Source organism: Hibiscus syriacus, unplaced genomic scaffold, assembly GCF_006381635.1.
Source record: "Hibiscus syriacus cultivar Baekdansim isolate YM2019G1 unplaced genomic scaffold, ASM638163v2 tig00110864_pilon, whole genome shotgun sequence".
Lineage (NCBI taxonomy): Eukaryota > Viridiplantae > Streptophyta > Magnoliopsida > Malvales > Malvaceae > Hibiscus > Hibiscus syriacus.
In genome coordinates, this window is record NW_024062893.1 from 759,532 (window position 1) to 784,397 (window position 24,866).

The following is a 24,866-nucleotide window of genomic DNA, read 5'->3' on the forward strand; positions in this document are numbered from 1 at the left end:
GCAAAGGAGGCGGAGAGAATCTAGAAATTCCCTTTCTATAAATAATATTATATAGAAGCGTAGTTTCAGAAAGAACCCGAGGAGAGGAAAACGAAAAAGAAAACGAGGGAGAAGTGAAGAAAAAGCAGAGACCGGATGTTGACAAATTTCTTGTCTTTGTTTGTGTGAAAGATTTCATTTTCCATATGGGATCTCTCTCTTTCTTCCTTTCTCTCTCCAAAACCTCCCCAAAGCATCTACTTGTTTTTTTTTTCCTTTCTTCTCTCTCTAGAAACAAAATTAAATTTCAGGACTTCAATAATTATTCTTTATTCTTTATTTTTTTTGTTTAAGAGTGTGGCTCTGTAGATCGGAATCTCCTTCTGTTTGTTATTCAATCTGATGATGATCTGAGCTCCTTTAATGGTGTTACAAAAACACCCATTTGGTTGTAAAAGCTGTACTTCTTTTCTGTAAAGATTTATTCTTTGTTGATACTCTGGGGTTGCTTGGGAGCTATGAATTATCTATGATGGGGAAATAAAACAATCTTGAAGGAGGAGTGATTACAGGATGTGGGTCTGAGGTAAAAATTCTTTTTTTTTCACCACTCTGTTAATTAGACTTATAGATTTTTCTTTATCTAGTATATTGTTATGATTTGGTTATTTGTATTCTCTTTTCTTTCTTTATTTGTTCCTTTTTGCCTGAGTTATTTTTATACACTTTGTAATTGAGTTATTTGAACCTTTTAGTTCAACTGTAATTTTTTAATTAATTATTATTGTTATTATTATCTTGTTTTATTTTATACTTTGTGATTTCTGGGTTGGGGTTGTTGGTAATTCTGATTTGATGGGTGTTATACTTTTTGCAATGAAATTTTAGATGCTAATATTTGGTAATTTGTCATATTAATTTAGGTATTAGTTATGTGGGATCTAGTCTATTGACTTTGCTTACTAATTTAGCATCTCAATGTCTCCATTTCTTCATAAATAGAATATGATTTTGCCTTCTTGTTCATAGGGTTCCTAACTTTCCTCCTAAATTAAGTCTTTATCTGGGAGTTTTCAATATGCATATGAAGTGGATATGGTTCTTAATTGATGGTGTATTTGACTTGCATTATACTCCTAAATCTTGGTTTTATGTGTCTACTTTTGGTGGCATTAGCTATGAATTTATGATTTGATACCTTTCCATAAATGTAGGACAAAACTCTTTTACATTTTAGCTGGAACCAAGTATAGGAACTGTTTGAGTGTATGGACATATTGTACCAGACAAAGGTGGGATGATTCATTGGTTTTGATGGCTATATTTACGGAACGTAGTTGACGACATGGCATGCATCATTTGAAGTAGGGAAAACATCGAAATTTATGACTTTGACCATTATCCTTTATTTTTTAGCCGGCTGCTTCCTTTATTCTTGTGATGTCCTTCGAGTTGCTGTTGAATTTGCTCTTCAACCAGACATATGCAATAGACCTTCAACCATTCAACGTGTGTTTAATATTGTTAGGCTGTTATTTAGGGTTTAGGATCATTCAATTATTGTTGAAGCTCTTTTAAATTATTTTTTTTTCAAATCACCGAGCGAGACATTCAACCAAGTTTTTCATCTTTGGTTACTTGGGTCTTGGGTTGCTTACTATCATAGGCATTCATTTCGTATTTGCTTGTGATTATTGTTATTTATATTTGTTTTGTGGTTCAGTTGGGATAGGGTCCATGCATTTGCAGCAACAGTAGGGTGCCCTATTTTGTTCCAATGACAAATATTCCACGTTTTTAAACAAAATCTGACTCAGCTAGAAATTCTTTCTCACATTTTTGAAGAATTTCTTTATACCGAGAGAATTTAGAGTGAGCTTTTGATATTTGTATGCGATCATTATATATGATTTCTGCTATATATAATGTGAATGGATAACACTGCAAGTAAGTTTTTAGGCCAATAATTATTAAGATTCTAGTAGTTATGATTGCTTATTATATATCAAATTACCTAGGCTTGTTCCTGATTTCAGGAATGGGAACAAAAGTGCAGTCTGAAAGCTATCTTCCAGGATATTACTCGATGAAAGATCTAACCAAAGATTCTAACAGTTGTAGCTGGCCACTTTATTACGGGGATAAGACCTTGATAAATGGTCCTTATTACAATGGTTTTTTCCTGAGGGCCATTGCAGAGGCATATCCTGGCTATGATAAGAATGCTTTGAAGCGAAAGATGCTTGAACATGAGGCAATATTCAGGACTCAGGTTGGCCTGTATTTAGTTTTATATGGATTTTGCCTGAAATGTTCCGATGAAGTTGAGTGTCTTTTGTATATAAACTCAACTTTATTTTGTAGATATTTAAATATATGGAGTTCTCTGTCTTTATCCAGGTGTATGAGCTTCATCGCTTGTATAGGACACAAAAGGACTTGATGGATGAAATAAAAAAGAGAAAATTACCTACAAATCAGGTTCCTGTTGGGACATCATTTTCATCAAGCCCGTTCGCTTCGCAAATTACAATCGAAGATGCTCATAAGTTGCATATTCTCAGCTTCCCTGTGGCAAACTCCAATTCTGCTAGACCATCGGTATCTGGTGTTGAGCATAGTCATTCTCTCCTGAGTTTCATGAAGGGAAACAGCATCCAAGCTGGTTCCTTTCTGCCCCAAAATGGAAACAACTCAAATGATGTTAAGGTGGTAGAGTGCAGACCCACAAAAGTGGGAAGGAAAACGTTTGATCTTGAACTTCCTGCGGATGACTACATTGATACTGAAGAAGCAGCACAGTTCAAGGAAGCACCCGGTGATGTTGGGAAGGCTGGTTGCTTAGGTGATACTTCAAGATCTGATACATGTTTGCGGGGCAAAAATAGTTTGGCCGACTTGAATGAGCCTATTCAGATTGAAGAAGCCAATGGTTCTTCATACTCTGACTGCCAAGATCCCGATTGTGGAGGCTGTGAACCACCTGTGAAACCAAAGCAAGAGCTTCTTGGCTTGTCAAAAGAAATTTCTATCAACTCTCATTGCCAAAGTGATAATTGGTCCATGAATAATTTGCATGTTGAAAGCAATGGAAATGCTAGAGGATTCTTTCCCCATGTGCTTGAAGCAGGTCAATAAATGATATTTCCCTCAATTCTTTTCTTTTTGATACCAGACTGAAAAAAGTGTGGACTGCCTGATCATAATTTAACATGTAATTTGTTTTTTCTAATGTGAATATTGTCTTTCTTTGCAGGGCATTGTAAAGCGAACTTAATATCCACTTCTCAAGGTTTTCAGCCCGAGAAGTTGCCTGTATTGTCTCAGCAGGTACAGGTTCTTTTTGACAAAGCTCATGATCCTCCAACTTTTTCACTAACTGGTCAAAGCAAGGCAGAGCTCTCTAGAGAGAGAATGCTTCACAGTTTAGAAGTTTCCGAAAGAAATTGTGAAATCTCCAATAACGGCAATCCAGGTTCAATCATGACTTCCAAAGTACCCAGTTTGAATCCATTTACTTCTTCCCATGCTGTAAAGCAATGGTCTCATTCAGTTTCTTCGTGTGGAAAGCCTTTCAGTAACCAGAATTCAATGTCACTTCAGACTCACCCATTTTTTAATTCATCCAGTTCTTTTAGTAAGAGTTCCATGATGGCACCACAAAGCAATGAAATTTTTTGGGAGAAGTGGCAGGTGAGTCGCAATTCTAAACTTAACCTAGGTTTTGGAGGTGAATTGCCCAATCGACATGGATATTATAATGGATCATCTTCCGGGTCCAAGGAACCTGCAATTTGCTTCCCTTCCATCAGTTATGATTACCCAAAATGTAGTAAGGATAGTAAGGGGGTCTTCAAGCACTTCACTCATGATTCAACTAAGCTATACAACTGCTCAAATAGTGTTAATATGAAGTCCAGAACTGATGTGAATTTGAATGTGTTGCTTTCGAACTGTTCATCTACTGAACCGGTTTTGCAGCAAGGTCATCAAATAGACGGGGGAAAAAATCATGAGGACCATCTTCCAGGTCTGCCATGGTTACTAGCCAAGCCTGCTTGTAAGAACGAGGCCACTAGTGAAGGAAGGGATTTCCCTGTTGGAGAGTTGAGCTTCTCTCAATCTTCTACAAAGCAGTGGACCATTAAAAATGAAACCAGAAATGGTTTCAATCAAATTTTGACACGCAATGTGAAATCACTTCCGTTCTCCAATAATGCCAATGCCGGCAGGAGTGCAATAAGTGAATGCCTGCACAATAAAATGATTCTAGGGACTCCTCTTTATGAAAAATGTTTTGTTTCTAAGAATGAGTCTTCATTGACCTTCCCATTCGTATCTGTTCCTGCACCATTTGAAGGTGAAGCAGAAAATAAGGGGAGAAATAGGCTACTTGATATTAACTTACCTTGTGATGAAACGATTCTCGATGTAGGCCAAGACTCTGTTGCAGAGAACTCAGCCTTAGAGAAGGAAGCAGATAGAAATTTATCAAGTCTAAGACCTGAAATTGATTTGAACTCCTGTGTTGATGAGAATGAAGCTTCTTTTACGCCCTCTGTTCGGAGCACTAGCATGAAGATGGCTGGGGGGATAGATTTGGAAGCTTCACCAGCTCCCGAGCCTGAGGATGTTATTCACGGAGAAGAATTTCCTGAAAAGGCATGTGAGTTACCTTTGCTATCAGTACAAAGCAAAGATGACTGCTTGCAGGATGAACTTATTAAAAGCGCAGCTGAGGCAATAGTTGCCATATCGTCATCTGGTCTGTGCAGCCATTTGGATGATGTCAATCTCAATCCGTTTGAGACTTCTGAGTTAGGCACCCTTAATTGGTTTGCTGAGATGATTTCCTCTTTTGGCGAGGATCTTGAGAGCAAGTTTGGGGCTTTTTTGAGAGTTAAAATTAGGGATCAAGATGAATCTTCCGTGGAAGAGATTGATTACTTTGAATCTATGATTTTGGAATTAGCAGAAACCAAGGAAGAGGATTACATGCCCAAACCTCTGGTTCTTGAAAACTTTGAAGTGGAAGAAACCGGAACTACCCCTTTGTTAACAACCCGAACACGGAATGGCCAGGGAAGGCGAGGAAGGCAGCGGAGGGACTTCCGAAAGGACATCCTTCCAGGCCTTGCTTCCCTATCAAGGCAGGAGGTAACAGAAGATATTCAGACATTTGGATGGCTTATGAGAGCAACGGGACATTCATGGCAATCTGGATTGACAAAAAGAAATGGCAACAGACGGAGGCGATTGTCAGTAGCTACTAACAACTCTTCTCCTGCTTCGGTAGCTGAGACATCGTTCACGACATTGGTGCAGCAGCTTAACAACATCGAAGTGAGGTTGGAGGATAGAAGCCTTACCGGATGGGGGAAAACTAGGCGGCCTCGCAGGCAGAGATGCCATGCAGGTAATCCCCCACCTCTTGCCATAACCTAGTAACGAATACAGGCTTTTAATGTATTAATTGAGAATACTATAGAGGGAACTAGTTCATTGCATTGAGAGGCGAGGTCTAAAATGATCCATGGATCTTGCCTTTGTACATTTCTTATCCTGAAATTTGAATTGTTACAAACAAATAACTTGTATCATCCATAAATAATGTTGCATCATTTCTTCATAATATCAATGGTTGTTTCAGAAGATGTTAGGTTTAATCTTAGACATGATAACATCTTACTGTTTCTTCTCTTTTGAATCAAACCAAATGTATATATTTCTTTTGAATCAATAACCCCGTTTATACATTTATTTATTAAACAATAATAATTCAAGTTTATGAAATGTGGAGTACTAAGAAAAAATAATTCAACAATATTTTGGTGAGCCTTATTTGGTTTGATTATTCAAGCAATCACCTTAGGTCATGAAATAATTTCTGTACACGAACATTTGAAAAGCATAAGGCATGGTTTCCTAATTTTCATCCTGCCTTAGTTTTTTCATGGGTTTTGATGAATGGGGATTTTGTAAACCAAACTCAATAAAAAAAAGTGGCCATTGCCATTGCATTTGTTCTTTCATGTGCTTTTGACCTAATATATGCTACCAATGAAATGAAAAAAAAGAAGATGAAAAGTCCCCTCCATTTCATTCGACTTCGGCCTTCTGCTTCAACATTGCAATGAACTTTTCTTTGTCTTCAAGCGACATCGCTTCTACCGAACAATCCCCTACTCCCATCTCCGCCCCTCGTAGGCAGTACTTGTCTTGAATTTCTTGCTTGTTCCTGCAATTTTCCAAATATTTGCAGCAAACATCACAATTCTATCTTGATGACTAATACCTTATAATGCAAGTTCAGGAATTCAAAGCTCAACTCGGTTGGTTCATACAATCACCCTTAACAGATGGTGTTTTATTCAATCAATCCTCCCCTTATTGAAGTTCAAGAACTCAAAGCTGAACTCAGTTGGATCATGCAATCACCCTTAACAAATAAAGTTTAATTGAAGTGATTCATGTAACCATTCTTGAAGATTCGTATCAAACAAATTTGGATTCAGTCATCTCGAATTTCATATCAAATGAAAAGATGAGAAAACAAATGAATTATGGAAAGATTACTTCAATTGAAATCAATGAGTATCGATCCTGATATAGGGTAAAGAAGATGAATTACTTTTCTTTGTTCTGCTTAGACCGCTCTAACAGCTGCTTCAGCAAGGGAGATGACTTGAATCTTGCATCAGCTTCAGCGTACTTCTAGTTTTCTTCTGAAAAATCAAGCCACCAGTTTTTTAATGCTAATTTCGAGTCAGCAAACTAGAACATAAAGCACAAATGTTAATGAATTGGACTGAGAATGATGACCAAACCATTGAAGCGATTTAGAAACTCAATTTCAGGTAATTTAGGACCGGGAACCGATTCTATTCCAGGGAATCCTGACAACAGTCCAGCTTTAGCTGTAAAATGTTAAAAACAAAAGATCAAGTTATCGTGTTTAACTATGACCTGAACTTCAATAATTTCGCAGTTCATTTCTCATAGAATTTGAATCAAATTGATGAAACCACATTCAATGGAACAACCCAAGTTACCCTACTAGTCAAATAAACAGTAAATGCAATGAACTTAAAGTGAAGCCATGGAAATATAACATTAAATCATTCTATTGATGTACCTGGAACTGGAGAAATAAGAATAGTAACTGAAGCAGCCAGAGGTACAAGAGATTTGGGTGACAACCAGGAATTCAATTGTAGACAACAAGGTGAAGAAGAAGCAGAAGAAGGTTTAAGGATTTTAGGGGAGCTAATGGAGATTTTTTTATCAAAATTAATGAGAGGAAGCTGTTGAGCAAAACATTGTTGGGTTGTTGGCCTCTCTGGCTCTGATGAACAACGTTAGTAAAGATAAGAGCAAGCAAATGAACGAGCGGTTGATATCAATATGGGTAAATTACATAAGATACCATTGAACTTCAGACAATGTATCATTTATACAACTGAACTTTCAGTTATTTCAATTCTAACACTAACTTTTGATTTTCGTTCCAATTATACAATTGAACTGTTAACTTGATAACGGTACACAAACAACATTGTTATGTTAGAGAAAAATGTCAAATACTCTTTAAGAGACTTGAATCAAAATATGTATCAAATATATTTGACATAAATCAGATATGTAAAATACTCTTTAAGAGACTTGAATCAAAATGTGTGAGATATATTTGAAGTAAACCAAATAGTTCATAATATAAAAACAAGACAAATCGTTTGGAGTTTTGGTGTAGATATACTCCAAGAACATAGACAAAAAGAACAGAAACAACAAGTTCCAATGCAAGAGGACCAACTAATTAACTCGCATATACACTGAAATCTTTGCATCATAATGAAGTAACCTATGCCCAAAACTTGATTCATTCAAGGGAACGAACCCACCATTCCTCCTTCACCAGCCATGGTTCTTGACCTCCAAATCTCCCATGGCGATAAGCCAACATTCCCCATTGCTTGATCCTCAACAGGAGCCGGAAGGTTGAGATCAATTACAGTGGAAGTGGGCATATCTGGTGAGTCTTACTTGATCACCAATGTTCTATCTTCTGCACCTTCTACAAAATGGGACTTTATTTTACCAAACTTTATCAAAATATCCGATTATTTTACCGAACTTTATTGATTAATAGCGTTTTCTACAAATTTCAGATCGAAAATCTGAAGACATAAAAATCCTTCTTTTAAGGTAAACTATCCATTTATATGACCAAAATATATAACTTTTTCAAAATTACACTTTAAGTCCCTAAACGTTTTTTATTTTATACATTAGCCACCAATTTTCAAAATTTGCATTTTAGTCCTAGTTGAAATTACACTTTAGGACGAATTTTCCACACGCATTTGGTTCAACGGATCATTGTATCACCGTCCAAACATCCTTCATATTTTTATATAATTATCGTAACCATGTACTCATTTCAAGGAACACTTTTCAGTTAACAATACTTGAATTCTTGTACTTCACTTCTTACTCTAGCATTCTTATAATTTCTTTTCGTAACCAAACTCCTTCAAACCATAGTCTCATTTGGTATAGAAACACATAGAAGATCTAAACCAAACCTTATGACTCATAACTTTTCTTATTATCGAAATCGAAGTACCTTTCCTCTTCAATAACAATTTATCCTTAAACTGATACTTATTTTCTCTCTTTTTCTTCCAATCTGATTGAAATCTTTGGTAACTAATTACTACTTTGAGACAAATCAAAGAAATCCTTATTAAGCAATCTTTATCGATATGATTTGTTTTCTCATTCTAATAGTGGAGGTTAATATTGATCGCGATTGTTTCCTATAAAATCTTTCTTTTGCTTAACTCTATTTCCCAATCATCATAATCTCAAAATCTTTTTGAGCCTTTTTAAATCATTAACTTTAAACAACCATCTATTAGGGCCTAACAATGAAAATATATAATATGTAATTGAAATTATTCTAAATCCTCGATAACAATTTATACGCTATTTATCCTTGCCTTTGAGGCCCCAAAACATTTAACCATCACTTTATATTCTCAAACCAATGCTCATCCAATCTTTCTCTAAATTGATATCCTTGTTTTCCAATCGAGTGAATTGTGATTTCGTCTCAATTTACTATTCACCCGTTAGCAGGATATTCCTTTTGTAGCATGAAGAAAATTTCGTACGACACTAAACTTTCTCGAAAGGTAAACTAGAGTTTCCTCTAGTTTATTCAAATTAAAAACGATCTCGATCTTCTTTTCTGAATTATCAAATAATATCACTAACACTGACATTTTTTGCTATATCATTACATTATCTAATTTACTCGTATACTATCTCACATTAATTAAAAAATCAATATTATTCATTTAATCACTTAATCACACCAAATCAATAATTCAGACATCCTAGTGACATGTATATATTTTTGACACATTTCTCTTCGGTTTAGGCCGAAAATCGACTAAACATGTAGCTCTGATACCAAAAATTATAACACCTTTAACTCATATATGTACCTGTATTTTGAGTCAAAGATGTCACATTAGTCATACAAAACATTTACTTTACAATCCTCCAATTTCTTAAAACTTGAAAAAAGATCCGCTAAGCATAACATTGATCCATATTTATCCAAAACTTAATTTAAACTTTATGAAATCATCATTCTATATAATTTAAACCTAAGAGAAATTTTTATACAATTTTTCCAAATTTTTTTCTCCATGGCCGAAAGTTTTGGATACTCCAATGAGTATCGATACAAATTTGGTGACTGGTATACGCTAAGTGAACTCAGTATCGATGCCACTCTGCGAATCTCGATATCTCACCTATAGTATCGATATCTATTGCATAAGTATCGATATTTCTATGCCTAAAAGTTATTTGTTTTTAACACCTGAAGAACAATATCGATATTATTCTTCTAGAACCGATACTCGTGCTCTGAAATGCCCTATTTTGGGCATAGAAATGCATCCCCGACACTCTTAAGCATCCTATTGAGGTCTCAAAAAATTGTTAAAGAGTTATGTCTGAATATGGGGTCATAAAGATTCTATAAACATGCTGGAAAACACTTATTTTTAAATTCTACCATGAACATGCTTCATAACTCATGCAGCCTACCAAAACACATATAATGACCTACATGTGGTAGAATTGAGTTACCTTGGATTCCTAAGCTGCTAGAAACATCCAAGGTTCAACCAAGATTGAGTTTTTCCTTTCTCTTAGGTTTGGAGCTTTGTCCTACTTCTCTCACTAGACAAAAATCAATCATAAATGTTATTAACATTGTTGGGAAACTTAGAAGGGATTTTTAAAACGTTTCTTGAGGCTTGAATCTCTAAAAAATAAGCTGAAATCACTTAGGTTTCTAACCCCCCACTAAACCCATATTTGGTATCTTACCCAAAACTTGCCATAGAGAGCTTGAACTGAACCTTAGAATGAGGGGATTAAGGTTCATACCTTGGTGTTGTTGGACAAGGCTTGAAATGGAATAAAGGTCATACATTTCTTAAGATGCCATGAAAGATAATGTTTGAATGGATGAAGAAGAAAAAAAAAGGTATGAAGAAAATGAGATATGAGAACTTCCCCCCGTTGACATCATCATTCATTAAAATGATTCAACCTTTAGGAAAGTTGAGGGGTAATTTGCTTCCTTGGTCCTCTTTATTTTGATCACAACATAAAAATACCATTTTTTTTATCATCTATTGGGCCTAGCCTTAGCCTATATCAATGCTAATATGGTCCAAAACTTTTAAAATGCTAATGGATTCATTTTAAAACCTACTTGGGTTAACCCGAAACTACTAACCTGGGATTTGGGGCGTTATACTCAATTAGAGATTTGAACGTCTCTTCCAAAATGGTTGGAGCAAGATTTATTCCTCTTCCAAGAACCTTAAAGAAATATATGATTGCGATGTCAATATGTCTCAAGTCTCTAAGGAATATTACTAGTCCATAAACTGCTAGAGCAAACAAATCTCTTTTTCTCTTTGACGGTGTTGTTAATGAATCACTCATTTTAATTTTACCCAAGAATTCCCATCATTTTGAGTATGCTCGACTATCCATTCCTTTGAATTTCTAGTGAGCAGCGTAATTTTTGTGACAAAGTCCTTTGATCAAATTGTTTTGGTATAAATCGAACATCTTATAGTGTTTGGTATGTTCAGTAGGGCGGTGTATTCTTCAATAGTCTGAGTCACATCCACTTTGACATAGGTGAAGCATCGATAAGAGAAAATTCCAACACTCAAACATAGCTCGAATAATAGCAGCACTAATTGGGACCTTCAACAATTCAACTATGTCCCCATACACTTGCTTGAACAAAAGTTTCTTGTTTTCCTCTCATCCTTCCTATATTTGCAAAAACTCTGGCCAATAATCTAGTCTAACCGTCAATGAAAATTTCTCAAGCAAATTGGAACCTTCACCACCGAGGAGACTATCTCCAAATCTGACTTGGTTAAATTCTGATCACGGCTGAATTTCTGAAATTCGTTAAATCCCATCGGAAGCAATTGTCTATTTATAAGAAGCTTCTGATGAAAACTAGATGATTGTAGGATTAATACATTATATGCCATGCCATGTTTATTGTAATACCTCAAAGTTTTGGTTAGTGACTAAAATGCAAATTTTGAAAGTTTGATGGCCAAAGTAGAAAATTGAGAAAAATTTAAGGACCTAATTGGTAATTTTCCCAAAAATATTTTTATTCCATAAATGGGAAGTTTAATCTTAATAGTTTGGTTTTATTGAAATCTGATTCTTGAACTCAAAATTGTGCTAAAAACTAGAAAGTGTTAAAGTCGGTAAAAATTCGGTAGATCGAATTAAATAGAAATTTTGTGAAAATTTGAAGGATGATAAATTAATCTTAGAAATATTATTTCTACATTTTAAAATGATGGAAAAAAATATGGATCATTGGATTTGAAGATTTATTTCCATGTTCAATTTGGACCATTGGATGAAAAATGACAAGATTGAAATTTGGGAAAGATTGCATGGGCAAAGTTGTAAAGGGTAAAATATTTTTTTTCATATTTTACTTTGGAAATATGATAAGGTTATGTCTTGGTATTATTGTAAATATCAAGTTTCATTAATGGAAAAATGGACATTTCTCATTAAATGAATATTTTATTCATTTAAGCTTAAATAAAGGTTAAATTAACATGAAATTCAATAGAAATTTCATGAAAACTTACCCATTTTCAGCCAAAATTTCGTGCTCCCCATGAACAATGTAAGATAATTTTTATTTTTCATTTTCAAACAATTTTCTTTGGATTTTGGATCATGAAGTGAAATAGAAAATTGTTCTATTCGAAAAATGTTATCATTTGATACCATTATTGTTTGCTAATTTGCTTTGTGTTCAAAGATCCCAAACTATATGGTTTATGTTCACATTAGGGTTTATGGAATTGATGAAATATTTTGATGTTATCAAGGTTGTAGAATCATTTCAAAGCATGATTGATGATTAAAATCACTTGTACATGATCATATGAACATATGAAGTTTCAGCCTAACCTTAATCTTGGGAGAAAGATTTTTTTTGATGAAATTAAGTTAGGGATTTGATTATAGAGATTGTATAAGGTTGAATCAAAGTTGATTTCATGCTTGAATCGAATCAAAACTGAGCAAAATCATGAAAACCTTAGTCTTGGAACTTTGAAGTATTCAACCTTGGCTTAAATGGATGAGAAAAAATTTGGAAAAATTATTTAGGGGCTTAAAATTATGTAGGAAGTATTTTACAAGCCTTATAAAATTGTAGAGACCATTATGTAATTTTATGAAAGTTGGGAGACCTAATCGATAATTATGGAAAAGTTATGAATTGTTGTGTACTTGTTCAATATTTGATGTACTATGCTGGAAATTAATGTGAGTTTTGAAATTGAAGTTAGGATGTGAAATTGGATTATTTTGGAAAGCTTGTAAAAGTTGAGGTTTAAATTATAAATATGAAAAGGTTGGGAGCTTAAGTGAAAATGTTATGTGATGTTGGGATAAAAAAAACTTGAGTGGTCAAGTAGAAGTATTAAGATCAACATTTATGCTGTGACATGGAAATTGTATTGAATAAGTATCGGAAAATTTGTTAGGAATTTATTTTCCAAAGTATGCATATGTTAGTAAGATTCTAACATTTAGTTTGAATTTGTATATGTTTGCTAATAATGTTCATCTAGAGATTGATTTCTTGAAATCAAGATCAAATATTATTGAACCTAAGGATAAGCTTAAGGGTGAAATGGGAAATTCCAAGAAATGTTGCAAGCTTAGGACACCAGGTGAGTGCAAAATTAAATTGTACTTTTGTTATCAAACAAACATTGGCTTGCGATGAGCCAATGATGGAGTTACTATGGTAAGGAGTGATTCCTAAAATGTTATTTGATTTGTGATGCATGCATATATGTGCATTTGGTGAGTTAATAGAATTAGTGAACAAATTGAAAATGCAAATTGGTGAAATCTGCTTAGAATTTATGTTATGGATAATAAGTTTAGAAAATTACTATAAATTATAAAAAATATTAGAGAATGATTTTTGTACCATTGGATTCTTATATTAGTATAGTTTTGTTTAGAACAAATGAAAAATAATTTTGAGATACATACAGAAATATATGAATTTTTAACCGAGGATAGATAAAAAAACGAGGCAGCAAATTCTACTCAAAACAAATTATGTCAGTCAATTTTGAAAATTCACCATAAATTGTAAAAACTGAACTAGAAGGAGTTCCTTATATGGATAGATTTGTATTTGAGTATAGTTTCCATTGGTATAAACATAATAATTTTTAAAGGTGTTTATTAATATATAATAATATTTCTTTAAAGATAGTGCAAACTGCCAGAATATGAAATTATGACAAATTTTTTGATTTAACGAAATTAGAAGCAAAGGATCAAGTTATAGCTTAGTGAGGCTTATATTTTGACTTGTATATAATGTCAAAATGAGTGCAATGCATGCATAACATTATAAATGGGTGTTCTATACATCATCAGGTTGGACTTGCGATGAGTTTACCTTAATTATGTTGGCTTGATATTTATGTCATTCATCATATATTTGACATATTCTAAATATGTCAAAGGTTGAAAATAAAATGCATTGATCACTTGTTATTATATATATAATTTTTATCATGAATATATATAATATTTATTACGAATGTTACTTCGGGTATGAACTGCCCAATGTTAAAATTATATTAATATACATTGCCATGGATGGAATAAAAAAATAGACTATATACCCAAGTAAGTCATTGAGGAACAGGGTATAGTTGGCATTCCATAGAGTATAGTAGATGCGAGTTTATATTAGCACTAGTGTGTCAGGACCCTAAGTGCAGGTGGTGGACACAACCTTATGTGTCATATCTGGATTAGCACTAGAGTGTAAACCTAGTGTAGGTGGTGGGCACGACCTTATGTGTCATATCGGGATTAGCACTAGAGCGTAAGCTTAGTGCAAGTTTAGCACTACGGTGTATATTTTAGACTCAAATACCCAAGGTTCTCAGGGTTTAAATTGGGCTATGGTTTATTGGTTAATAAATGGTAAACAGACAAATAAACTTACAAGTGTAGACACCCATTTTTGTCCGGGGCTTATTTAGTATATATATTAATATAATATAGTTTTTGAAAATATTTTTGAAAAAAATATAATATATAGTTTGTAGAATACGATTTTTTGAAAACATATAATTTATACTTTTTAAAATATCAGTTTTTGAAAATATATATATATATATATATATATATATATATATATAGTTTTGAAAACAATTTTTGAAAAATATATTATGTAGTTTTGAAAATGATTTTTGAAAATATATTATATAGTTTTGAAAAATAATTTGTGGATATATATATATATATTATAGTTTCGAAAATGATTTTGAAAATATATAATATAGTTTTTAAAAGTTGTTTTGAAAATGTACAATTTTTTTATATAGTTAGTTATTTATATTATTTATTTATTTCACTTATTTATTTTATTTTATTTTTTTCGTTTTCAGGTCCATTTCAAGTCCAAGGGTTCAAGTCCAGTACCCAATCGGGTAGCCTGACTCAGCAAAACCCGGTGGGAGCCCAACATAGGATAAACAGGCCTGACCCAACCCAAAAGGAAACTAGGGTTTCCATATAATATGACAAGGTGCCGCAAGGGGGTAATCAACGGGCGTGTGAGACCACGCGCCGGTGCTAAACCGACCATTTCAACACCAAACAGAACACCACATATTTTCCAACATGAATCACGAACAACAAACAAATCAAAAAAAATCAGCCATGCAAATAATCCTGGCTAAATCGGGACTGACCCATCCCATTTAACTGGTCAAGCAACAACCCACAACCCCAAAATATCAAAAACCAACTTCAATAAGGGGTTATAAATACCTCGATGCTTCACCGGGGAAAAACAACAACAATCTGAAAAGCAAAAAACAACAAGATACCAAAGTGCAAGCTACTAGAAAATACCAACACAAAAACTGAGCCAAAACAAATAAAGAAAAACAGTCGAAGACGAGAGCCAAAAAACAAAGCTCGAAGCTTTGTTTCATCATGAGCATTCAGAGGTGCATAGGAGCATCGTCGGAGAGACAAAGGCCTTGGAAAACGAAACATTTCCAAAACAAAGGTAAAAATCATAACTTTTCTTCGTAGATCTACGCCAATGTGGTACTTTTTTGGGCAATTGGGTTTTGGATTGGTGTTTAGGGCGTTGAGGAGAGTATTTTGGTAAAGTGTGGCCGAGGAAGGTGACCGTCCTTTGGCCGGATGATTTTTCGGGGGAAAGGGTTGAGAGAATTCAGAGAGATGAGGGGGAGTGATTTTTGAGGAAAATGAGAAACGAGATGTAAAGGGGGGTTATGCACATATATATATATCGAGGACCATTGTGTAATTAAAGGATTTTCAAATCATTTATGTCGTCCCTGCTATTTCGATATGTAAATCATTCTGGTCACTGTTTTCAATTTGGTCTATGAATTTCATTTTTATTTCAATTTAATCCACTTTATTATTTCTTTGTTTACTTTAAATTGGTACACTGACTTTTATTTTCTCCTTGCAGCTTCCAATTAACTTCAATTTTATCACTAATCTCTTCAATATATTTTTTTATTTAATATTTTTATTTTTCATTATTTTCATTATTTTTCATTTTATTTTATTCTATTATTTAACATTAATTTGATTTTTTGGGACAATTTTAATCGATCAAAGGTAACCAATTCGAATCGAATCTTTAAATTTTAATTTTCGCAATTAAGACAATTGTGAATTTTTAATTTTAATTTAAATTTTCGCAATTAATTTTAATTCGAATCCTTCATTGATTGTAACTGACTCATGAATTTGATATATTTCTAGTAAAACGCATATCAGGTAAGATGATATCCGATCAACCAAATTTTTTTCAAAAAAAATAAATGATCGGTGGCGGCTCTAACGTTTTTATTCAAGTCGAAGCCCAACTCTGTGCCCACCCGAAAGACGGTTGCGACAACGAGCTTGTGGAATGAATGGCAAGTATATTGGTAAGAAACTTGATATCTGGTTATATCATGTTAATATATGCTAACATAGTTGGAATACATGTAAGTGATCATATTACATTGAATATGGTTATTCATTTAAATTTATGTGTTGCATTGCTTTAAATATTCATATGATTGCCTCACTAAGTGTATACTTAGCGTGTGATGATTTTCAGAGGAAAAAGGAGGAAAAGGAGTATGGAGAAGAGCTTGGCATCAATCACCAAAGAAATATTTACATGTAACGATGATGACATCCTACTGTGTTCTAAAAGTTCTAGCTGGCATGTATACGAGAATGAAATGTATGCAATTTCTTAATATAGTTAGTATTAAATATAATTAATAGTATGAATACATATTATGATATTAAATTATGCTTAAATAAAATTAATTTGGGTTTTAAATCAAACGTGTTAGATAGTCGTATTTATTTTGTGAAACAAAACAGAACTGTCTACCACTGCTTGATACTGGTTTTGAATTGGTAACCAACAATATTGTATTACACTTTTTATCTGAATAATTATTTTATAATAATTGTTCAAGTTATGAAACTTGAGATGTTTGAATAAAACAAAATTTTACTCAGTTCACTTAAAGAAATGTTTTTGAATTTCTGATGTGACATCTATAACTCGTATTAGTTCGTGTATACGTGTTATGGGTGTTACATTTATGTAATGATAATGAAACATGAAAGGAAAAGAAAAATCAAATTAGTAACATCAAAGATAATTAAAAGAAAGCAAACCAATTATATTACCAAACAAACCATAAAGGCAGTAAAGCACCCAATTAATTTCACAACCTTAACCATATGTGTTCTAATTCTCTTAGAGTATCCACATAGCTCCAGTGGGGTAGACTTACTAAATTCTCTATATGAAGTTTGGTTCTAAAATAGGGTTCCCAAACTATCCCTATAACCTACTAAGATATATAGAGACTTCAATTCTGGCCCATTACAGACTTTACGAATCAAATTCAGTATAAGATATCCCACCACTAATTTATTGTGTCGGAAACCAATATCCAGACAAACACTTAAAATGCTTTCCAAAGGTACTTTGCCAGACCTACCTGAGGAAAACAAATATTCCCCGGTGGTGTGACGTTTTCCCCATTTAGGTGAAACGTGACGAAACTCGAGTATAGAGCTATGATATGCAACAATCCTAAATATATATTCAATCAAGTGAAAGCATTAACCAAAGAGAAATCCATTTTTTGATTTTTGAAAAAAAAAACTTAATGAATCGTAAATTAAATAAATTCAAACTCAAAATTTCTAAATTTTCAAATATAGGGTAATCGATTCTCGACTCTCTATTTGTTTTCAAATAAAATAAATAAATAAATAAAAGCATGCATAAAAATCTAATTTACTAAGATTATTAATACAAATTTAGTTAAAAACCAACTATTTGTAGGTTACCAAATGAATAAATTAAATTAATATAATATTAAGGTTAATCAATTAACTTAATGATTCAATTGAAATAGAAAAAATAGTTCAAGCATTAAATCTAAACTAATTGTATAATTTTCAAGACAGTAGCCAAATTAAAATAAACTAAAATTAAATATACAATTCAAAATTTACACAGTGATCTAAATGTAAAAAGATACTTAAATTAGAGGGACTAAATTACAATTTCCCGTATTTTACAAGCTTAACATGCATTAACATATAAAAATGCAAAAATCACAAAAGCATGCCATTAAGATTAAAATTAAAATGAAATAATCATTGCAGATGATGAAAATATAAATATGTGCTTAATTTGGGAGGATCTAAGAGCAAATATACCCTAAAGTTTCAATGACTAAAAAATATTTACCCAAAAATATTAATATAAATATCTAATATTAATTTAACCTAAAAACTTAATGATAATCTCTATTATCGGCTGTCTCTCTTTTAAGAGTTCACAAACTCTCTCAAATCTCTCTATTAACTGGAAGCTTTGAAGATCTCTCCCCTCTCATCTTCGTTGTACTTCAACCACGGTTTGTCATTCCTATCACCGCCACTAGTGGTCAAAAAACCTACATCTACCTTAAACAACCTCCAAAAGTTGTGTCTCCCAAACCTAAACCCCGGTTAGCGGATATCAACCACGAATAAAACCTCATTTTCCCTCTAAAATGAACTCATACCTTCATCCCTTCACCTCCGAAGAGTCTAAGGCTAAAATTGCCTCTTACTTTGACCTAAACCACTGCCCCTTTATCCAATATCTCAAATAGGAACCTTCTAAACAACATGCAAACCACTAGACAACCCTCGAAGCACTCTCTAATTTTTTACTTCTTTGCCCGATGAAAACATCTCTGATCGTCTCTTTCTAAACCCATGTAAACGTTTCCCCTCTTTTTCTCTTTATTTTCTATTTTATGATTTTGAAAACTTAGGAAGGAAGATTCTGCTACGAGGCGGTTAAAATACAACTAAAAAATGGTGTGACTAGGTGACCGGTTAAAAGTGCTATAGGAAATGTTATATGTTTTCACCGGAAATATTATTTGTGTTGGTAATAATCATGGTAATAACCGGGAATGTTATCATCATATGTAAAATGCACAAAAAAATATTGACTTTAACATAACCAATTAATTAGTAGAAACATTATCAATCATAATAACATATAGGTAGCGCTTATGTAACGTAATAGGTAGCACTTTTTTAAAACTGATTGGACCTTAGAAATTTGACGATAACAAAATAGGTTAATTAATTGATTTGTTATCAATATTATCTAACATTTTTTAGAAATCCGACGATAACATTGAGAAAGAGAAAATAAAAATACCTTGAAAAATGTTCGATTTATATTGTTTTTTTATTGTTACATGTAAGGGTTTACACTGTATTCCTTTGGGTTTTATACCCTTTACATTTACATATATAAATGGGCAAAAAAACTACAAAATCTAATCATTTTTTCTCTTTTGTTTTCATGCGAGAATCATTTTTTGCTGACTGTGGTTTTTGGAAGTGTACAAGACAAGGTCTAGAAATCTTCTGGAAGGCCAGCTGTCACAAAAGTGTTACTAGCGGCGAGTTAGGTTTGTGTGAGTCCTTATTTAGGTATGGATGACTCTGGATCGTTGGATTGATTTTGATCCAACAACCCAAACGATGGCAACGTTGGATGTTTTGTAGATTAGGGTTAAACAACAACAACAACAACAACAACAACAACAACAATAACAAAACCCTATTCCTATATACAATGGGGTAAGGGGGAGGTAGGGTAGTAGGCTGCCCCCAATGCCAGGATTGAGAGCAGCTTCCTTGGAAGAACTCTGGCAGTAATAAAATCAAAGATAAAGATTAAATGTAATACATGTATAAGTAAATAAATAAATACATAGTTGAACAGTCTTCATATGCAGGCTTCATATGCGCGTCTGTAATGGGAAATAATCCCTGTAAATAAATTCCTGCATAAAAATCTCTGCATATAGAAAGAAACGTATTTAAAAAGAAGAAACCAGAAGAGAATGATACACAATAGTCAACGATAGCAAGCTACGAGAAGGAATAAAGTCAAATGGGTTAAAACCTAAACTAAGGCAACACTACTCCACTACCCTAGTTCTAGGCCTTCATAAAATCTAATGACAGAAACGTATATAAAGTAGAAGTCATGGAACTTATTACAAAGGCGTTAAAAAGAAGACAGAGATGTTATACCATATGTCTGTGACCCGCACTACTCGGCTACCCTGGTCTTAAGTCTCCATACTTTCCTATTAGAGGGCATGTCCTCGGTAATGGCTAAATCCTTCAGATCAGATCTCAAGCAGTCTTCCCACTTCCGCCTTGGTCTTCCTCTCCTTCTGGCACCGTCGACTGTAATCAACTCTACCCTCCTGACCGCATCCGACGGTTGTCGCCTTTGGACATGCCCAAACCACCGTAGTCTTCTCTCCCTCAATTTTTCGGATACATGCACCACCCCCAAGGACATCCTAATAGCAGAGATTGGTGTCATGTCCCACAGAGTTCTACCACATGCCCATCGAAGCATTCTCATTTCTGTGGCCTCCATCCTCTTTACGTTATCCTTCTTGATTGCCCAACATTCTGATCCATACAACAGCGCTGGTCTTATTACCATCCTATGCATACAGGCTTTGTTTGGGCTTGAGTCAGCTTGTAATTGGGTATGGTTATGTAATTTGTCAACAGATGTAGCTTGTATTAGCATTTGTTTACTTTAAATATATATTTAATGCTTATTTATTTATAGGTCATATATTTATATCGTATATTCCTAAATTAAATAAATAAATATTATGAAATATAATCTAATTAATAACCTAATTTATTTATTATAAATCCATACTGGTTAATTATAACTCTAACATGAATAATTGAAATTTAAAGACCAAAACAAATACTCGAACTTTCAATCTAAATAATTCAATTATTTAAAAGATCAAAAATCGGGATGAAAACGGGTGTCTACACTTTAGATAAATATCAATTTAACACTTAAACCTGACCAAAGTCTCTGGTCATCGTCCATCACTTGTCATTGGCCTTGGCGATAGCCGTTGGATCTTAAAATTTTCAATTGATTCTATTTTGGCCTCCTGAATATGAATCTAATATATGTAGAATATGAATCTTTAGAAATAATGACTAATGGTGGTTGACAGTGGCCGACGCCGATGATAAATGACAATCGATGACGAGAAATTTTGATTAGATTCATAGGATAAATTAATGTTTTATCTAAAGTTCAAGAATCAAATTAAAAATTTAACTCAATTTACAAACATTTCACATTATCAAACTAACATCATTTAATGTTACAATAACCAAAAAATTATAAATCAATAAAATAAATTACCAAAATATTACTTTTCTCCGCTCGGTGACAAAATAAAAAAATAAAAAAACAAAATTAATTAACTAGCTATTTTAATTAAAATATTTCTTTCTACAGTTGCTGACGCATCGTCATAAACAAAACACCAAATCAATTTAATAGTGTATCATAGATAAAGACTTGGAGTTTTGGATTAATTGACCGAAAGCAAGTCGATCATAAATCTTAGGAATAGAAACAAAATCAGATAAAATTATATGTATATATGTCTGTTAAACGCATGATTAAGCAAGGCAGATCATAAGCATAATCGTGTCGGTTGGAGTTATTAATTAGTCTATACAGCTGTATGCTTGTATTGTATGGTAGGTCGGGTGAGCTCAAACATGTAATTTAGAATACGAAATGCACCAAGTTAATGTATTTAATAGAGTAAAATAATACGACCAAAATGTATGTTTTCATGTCCCTTTCGCAAACAATAATGATTCCATTCCCATAACCAAAGTGTTTGTTTTTCCCTTTGGCCACACACCACGTAACAGCCGCAGGCACAGCACTAACTCATGGGGACAGCACATTGAAACAAAAGAGATCTAAGGCATTGTCTCTAAGGTATTGTCTAAGACATTTGCTGTAATAAAGAAGCCTTGAACCTCATCCGTCACTACCCACTCCATCATCCTTTCTTTCATATTCTGTCATCTACAGATCTCCATCTCCTTTTCTGCTCTATTTGATTTCCAGTTCAACCATGGTTCCTTTGATTTGCCTATTGCTTTTCTTGGTCATGACTGGCCATTCAAGTAAGTTAGTTGATTTTTTTCCCCTTTCTTTTTCAGGTTCAGATTATATGTAATGCTGTTTGATGGGTGATTGTTTTCCTTTCTTTTTTAATGTTTGCAGGTGCTACTTATTGTTTATGTAAAGATGGAGTGAGTGAACAAGCTCTTCAAACAGCCCTGGATTATGCGTGTGGAAACGGAGTAGATTGTTCTGCAATTCTCCAAAATGGTGCATGCTATAATCCCAACACAGTGAAAGATCACTGCAACTATGCTGTGAATAGTTATTTCCAGAACAATGGTCAAGTTACAGGAAGCTGTGATTTTGCTGGAGCTGCTACAGTTAGTCCAAATCCTCCTACCAGTTAACTTCCTCCCTTCCCTTTCTTTCACCCATGCATGCTATTTCTTTCTTCCCAATCATTCTTTTGTTGGTATAATTTTTTTTTTTTTTTTTTGCAGATATTGCTTCTACTTGCACCTATCCATCAAGGTACGGTTATTAGATTTAAAAAAGTTTCATGCAATGATTGCTTTGATTTGAGGTCTAGTGGCGAATCTTTAAACTTCCTTCGATGGCAGCTCTTTGCTGCAATGATTAAACCATCTGATATTTCATTTTTTTATGCTGTTTCTTCTTTTTTTCAGTAGCACTGGCACTGGCATTGGCACTGGTCCTGGTCCTGGCACCGGCATCGGTACAACTCCGACGACCGGGATTCCGACTGGAACGAGCACCGCCTTTGGCCCAAGCGGATCAACGAGCATCAACCTTCCAAATCATGCGGTTGCCGTCGTCTTCATGAGCGTTAACAACATTTTCTTCACTTTTTTCGTCACTCTTTGGATTGTAACGCGAGGCTTTTGACTTTTGATATAGCATAAAAGAATGAGATTTTAGGTTTGCACGTCAAAGCACATAATTCTTTTCTGTTTTATTTTCTTTATGTGACAATAAATTAAAATTTATTTATCTTCTAAAAAAAATCATTTACAAAGTACGTGGAACTTGATGATGAAGCTGGAACAATCTGCATAAGATACATGATGATGAAGCTGGAAGCGGTGAGCTTTCAAGTGAGGTTAGTGGAAGCTTTATGCATTTAACAAAGTATGTAGAACTTGATGTCGAAACCGGAAGCAGTAATCAATCAGATACATATTCAGAGGTTATAAATGGGGTTGCAGGGATTGAAACTAACCATTTTGAGATTAATCCTGAGGTTGTCAAAGTATGGGGAAACAATCATAATTTTGAAATACAAAGTGATAGCAGTAAACAATCAGAAGTAATTCAAGAGACGGATGGCAATATACTCAACTCAGAAGAAAATCAGAGTTCAACAGCCTCTTCATTGTCTTCATCTACAGGGGATCAGTTTCAAGTGGCTTTAAACCTACCGAAGACCAGATCAGGCCCTAAGCCTGAAGAGAATTCTATGCAATCACTTCGATAAACATCATGTTTCTGGTAACAGTTCTTACAAATTAGGAGAATGTCGAAATGGAGATGCAAGTCTAACGTTAACGTCTCAAGTCTTTAGTGTCACACATGAAACTACATCGATGCAGTACCCGCCTATCCAAGTGATGGACGGAGGAGGAGAGATCGATTCTTATAAGATTCCCTCTGCTTCCTTCGCAAGAAGTAAAAAGGATTGGAGTTATCCATCCACTGAGTCATTATTCAGCATTCAATTAGAGAACTATAGCTTATCCAGAGATCATTTTATGAGATCCACATCCGGAGAATTTCTCAAGTCTGACGAGTTTGTTGAGTCGAGTTCACTCCCTTTAGATCCAGTGGGAGACACAGACAAAGAGGATGTTGAATCGGATAAGAGCAAGGCAACTTCAGCATCTGATGATGGTCTCAAGGATGAAAAAGGCCCGAGTGTTGAAGAAGCAAGCGTGAAAAAGTCTACAGGACCCAGTGTATCCTGGAATCTAGCCACAATTACTCATAATTCTGCTGATAGTGTAGCCAATGTACAGGCTATTGCCTTTCCAATGCAAGTTAGCAGCTTCCTCTGTTTGCAAATATTCCTACTATTGGCAACCTTGCGTTCACTTGTTATGTATGCTTCTCCCACATAGTTGTCATGTGAACCTAGTATGAGCATTTATTCAGCAGGCACTCATAACCATTTAAAAATTTCAAACTTTAGTGTTTGGTCGATGCAGAATGTGCACCTCTTTTGTGGGAGACCATTGCCTAATCTGAACAAATTTTCGGTTACTTCAATCAACAAACCTCGCAGCGCATTTCAAAGCAACGACATTGGATCCGGCAACAGAAGCCATCGGGATCGGAGCTCGGTGGAATCCGCGAACAGCGAGGAGAGAATAAGAGCGAGAAGCAAAGAGAGTAGCCAGAAAATTAAAGCTTTAAATCAAAGCTGGAAGATTTAATAAATGGCGTTCTGAAATTTTGTTTATCTTTTGCTTTGGGAAATCCGGAGTGTTAAAAGAGTGAGCGAAGCTAACGAAGTGACAATTGTTATTCAATTTCAAGGATCGGGTGAAATTGATTTGTGACAGTAATGGGCCTTGGTTTAGCTGGTAAGTACAATGACAACCAATGCCTTCGTATTCCTCTGTGTGAAAATGGCAATGTAGTAAAATAAACAGTTTATGGG

The 24,866-nt window shown here is 34.1% G+C and overlaps 2 protein-coding genes and 1 pseudogene across 3 annotated transcripts; 2 read left to right on the forward strand and 1 right to left on the reverse strand.

Annotated features, from left to right (window-relative positions):
* The first annotated feature begins 335 nt into the window (after positions 1-335).
* Positions 336-5,505, forward strand: LOC120143849. 2 transcript variants are annotated; one of them, XM_039158069.1, is made up of 5 exons: positions 336-565; positions 2,016-2,251; positions 2,380-3,109; positions 3,236-3,493; positions 3,533-5,505. In XM_039158069.1, exons 2-5 carry the CDS (start codon positions 2,018-2,020, stop codon positions 5,422-5,424), a joined length of 3,114 nt encoding a protein of 1,037 aa, XP_039014000.1. In that variant the 5' UTR covers positions 336-565; positions 2,016-2,017; the 3' UTR covers positions 5,425-5,505. The 2 variants fall into 2 exon arrangements, with proteins under 2 accessions (XP_039014000.1, XP_039013999.1); XM_039158068.1 differs by having other exon boundaries at positions 3,236-5,505.
* Positions 5,506-5,890: 385 nt separating this feature from the next.
* Positions 5,891-8,006, reverse strand: LOC120143866 (annotated as a pseudogene).
* Positions 8,007-22,155: 14,149 nt separating this feature from the next.
* Positions 22,156-23,114, forward strand: LOC120143782 (PLASMODESMATA CALLOSE-BINDING PROTEIN 3-like). The gene is made up of 4 exons (XM_039158018.1): positions 22,156-22,248; positions 22,349-22,591; positions 22,690-22,720; positions 22,876-23,114. Exons 1-4 carry the CDS (start codon positions 22,197-22,199, stop codon positions 23,093-23,095), a joined length of 546 nt encoding a protein of 181 aa, XP_039013949.1. The 5' UTR covers positions 22,156-22,196; the 3' UTR covers positions 23,096-23,114.
* Positions 23,115-24,866: the final 1,752 nt, after the last annotated feature.

Excerpts from the sequence above, each read along its gene's own strand:
- LOC120143782 (XM_039158018.1), top strand. The coding sequence starts at position 22,197 with ATGGTTCCTTTGATTTGCCTATTGCTTTTCTTGGTCATGACTGGCCAT. Across the intron at positions 22,592-22,689 it reads TAGTCCAAATCCTCCTACCA|ATATTGCTTCTACTTGCACC; the intron begins GTTAACTTCCTC and ends TTTTTTTTGCAG. Across the intron at positions 22,721-22,875 it reads ACTTGCACCTATCCATCAAG|TAGCACTGGCACTGGCATTG; the intron begins GTACGGTTATTA and ends TCTTTTTTTCAG.
- LOC120143849 (XM_039158068.1), top strand. The coding sequence starts at position 2,018 with ATGGGAACAAAAGTGCAGTCTGAAAGCTATCTTCCAGGATATTACTCG. Across the intron at positions 2,252-2,379 it reads AGGCAATATTCAGGACTCAG|GTGTATGAGCTTCATCGCTT; the intron begins GTTGGCCTGTAT and ends GTCTTTATCCAG. Across the intron at positions 3,110-3,235 it reads TCCCCATGTGCTTGAAGCAG|GGCATTGTAAAGCGAACTTA; the intron begins GTCAATAAATGA and ends CTTTCTTTGCAG.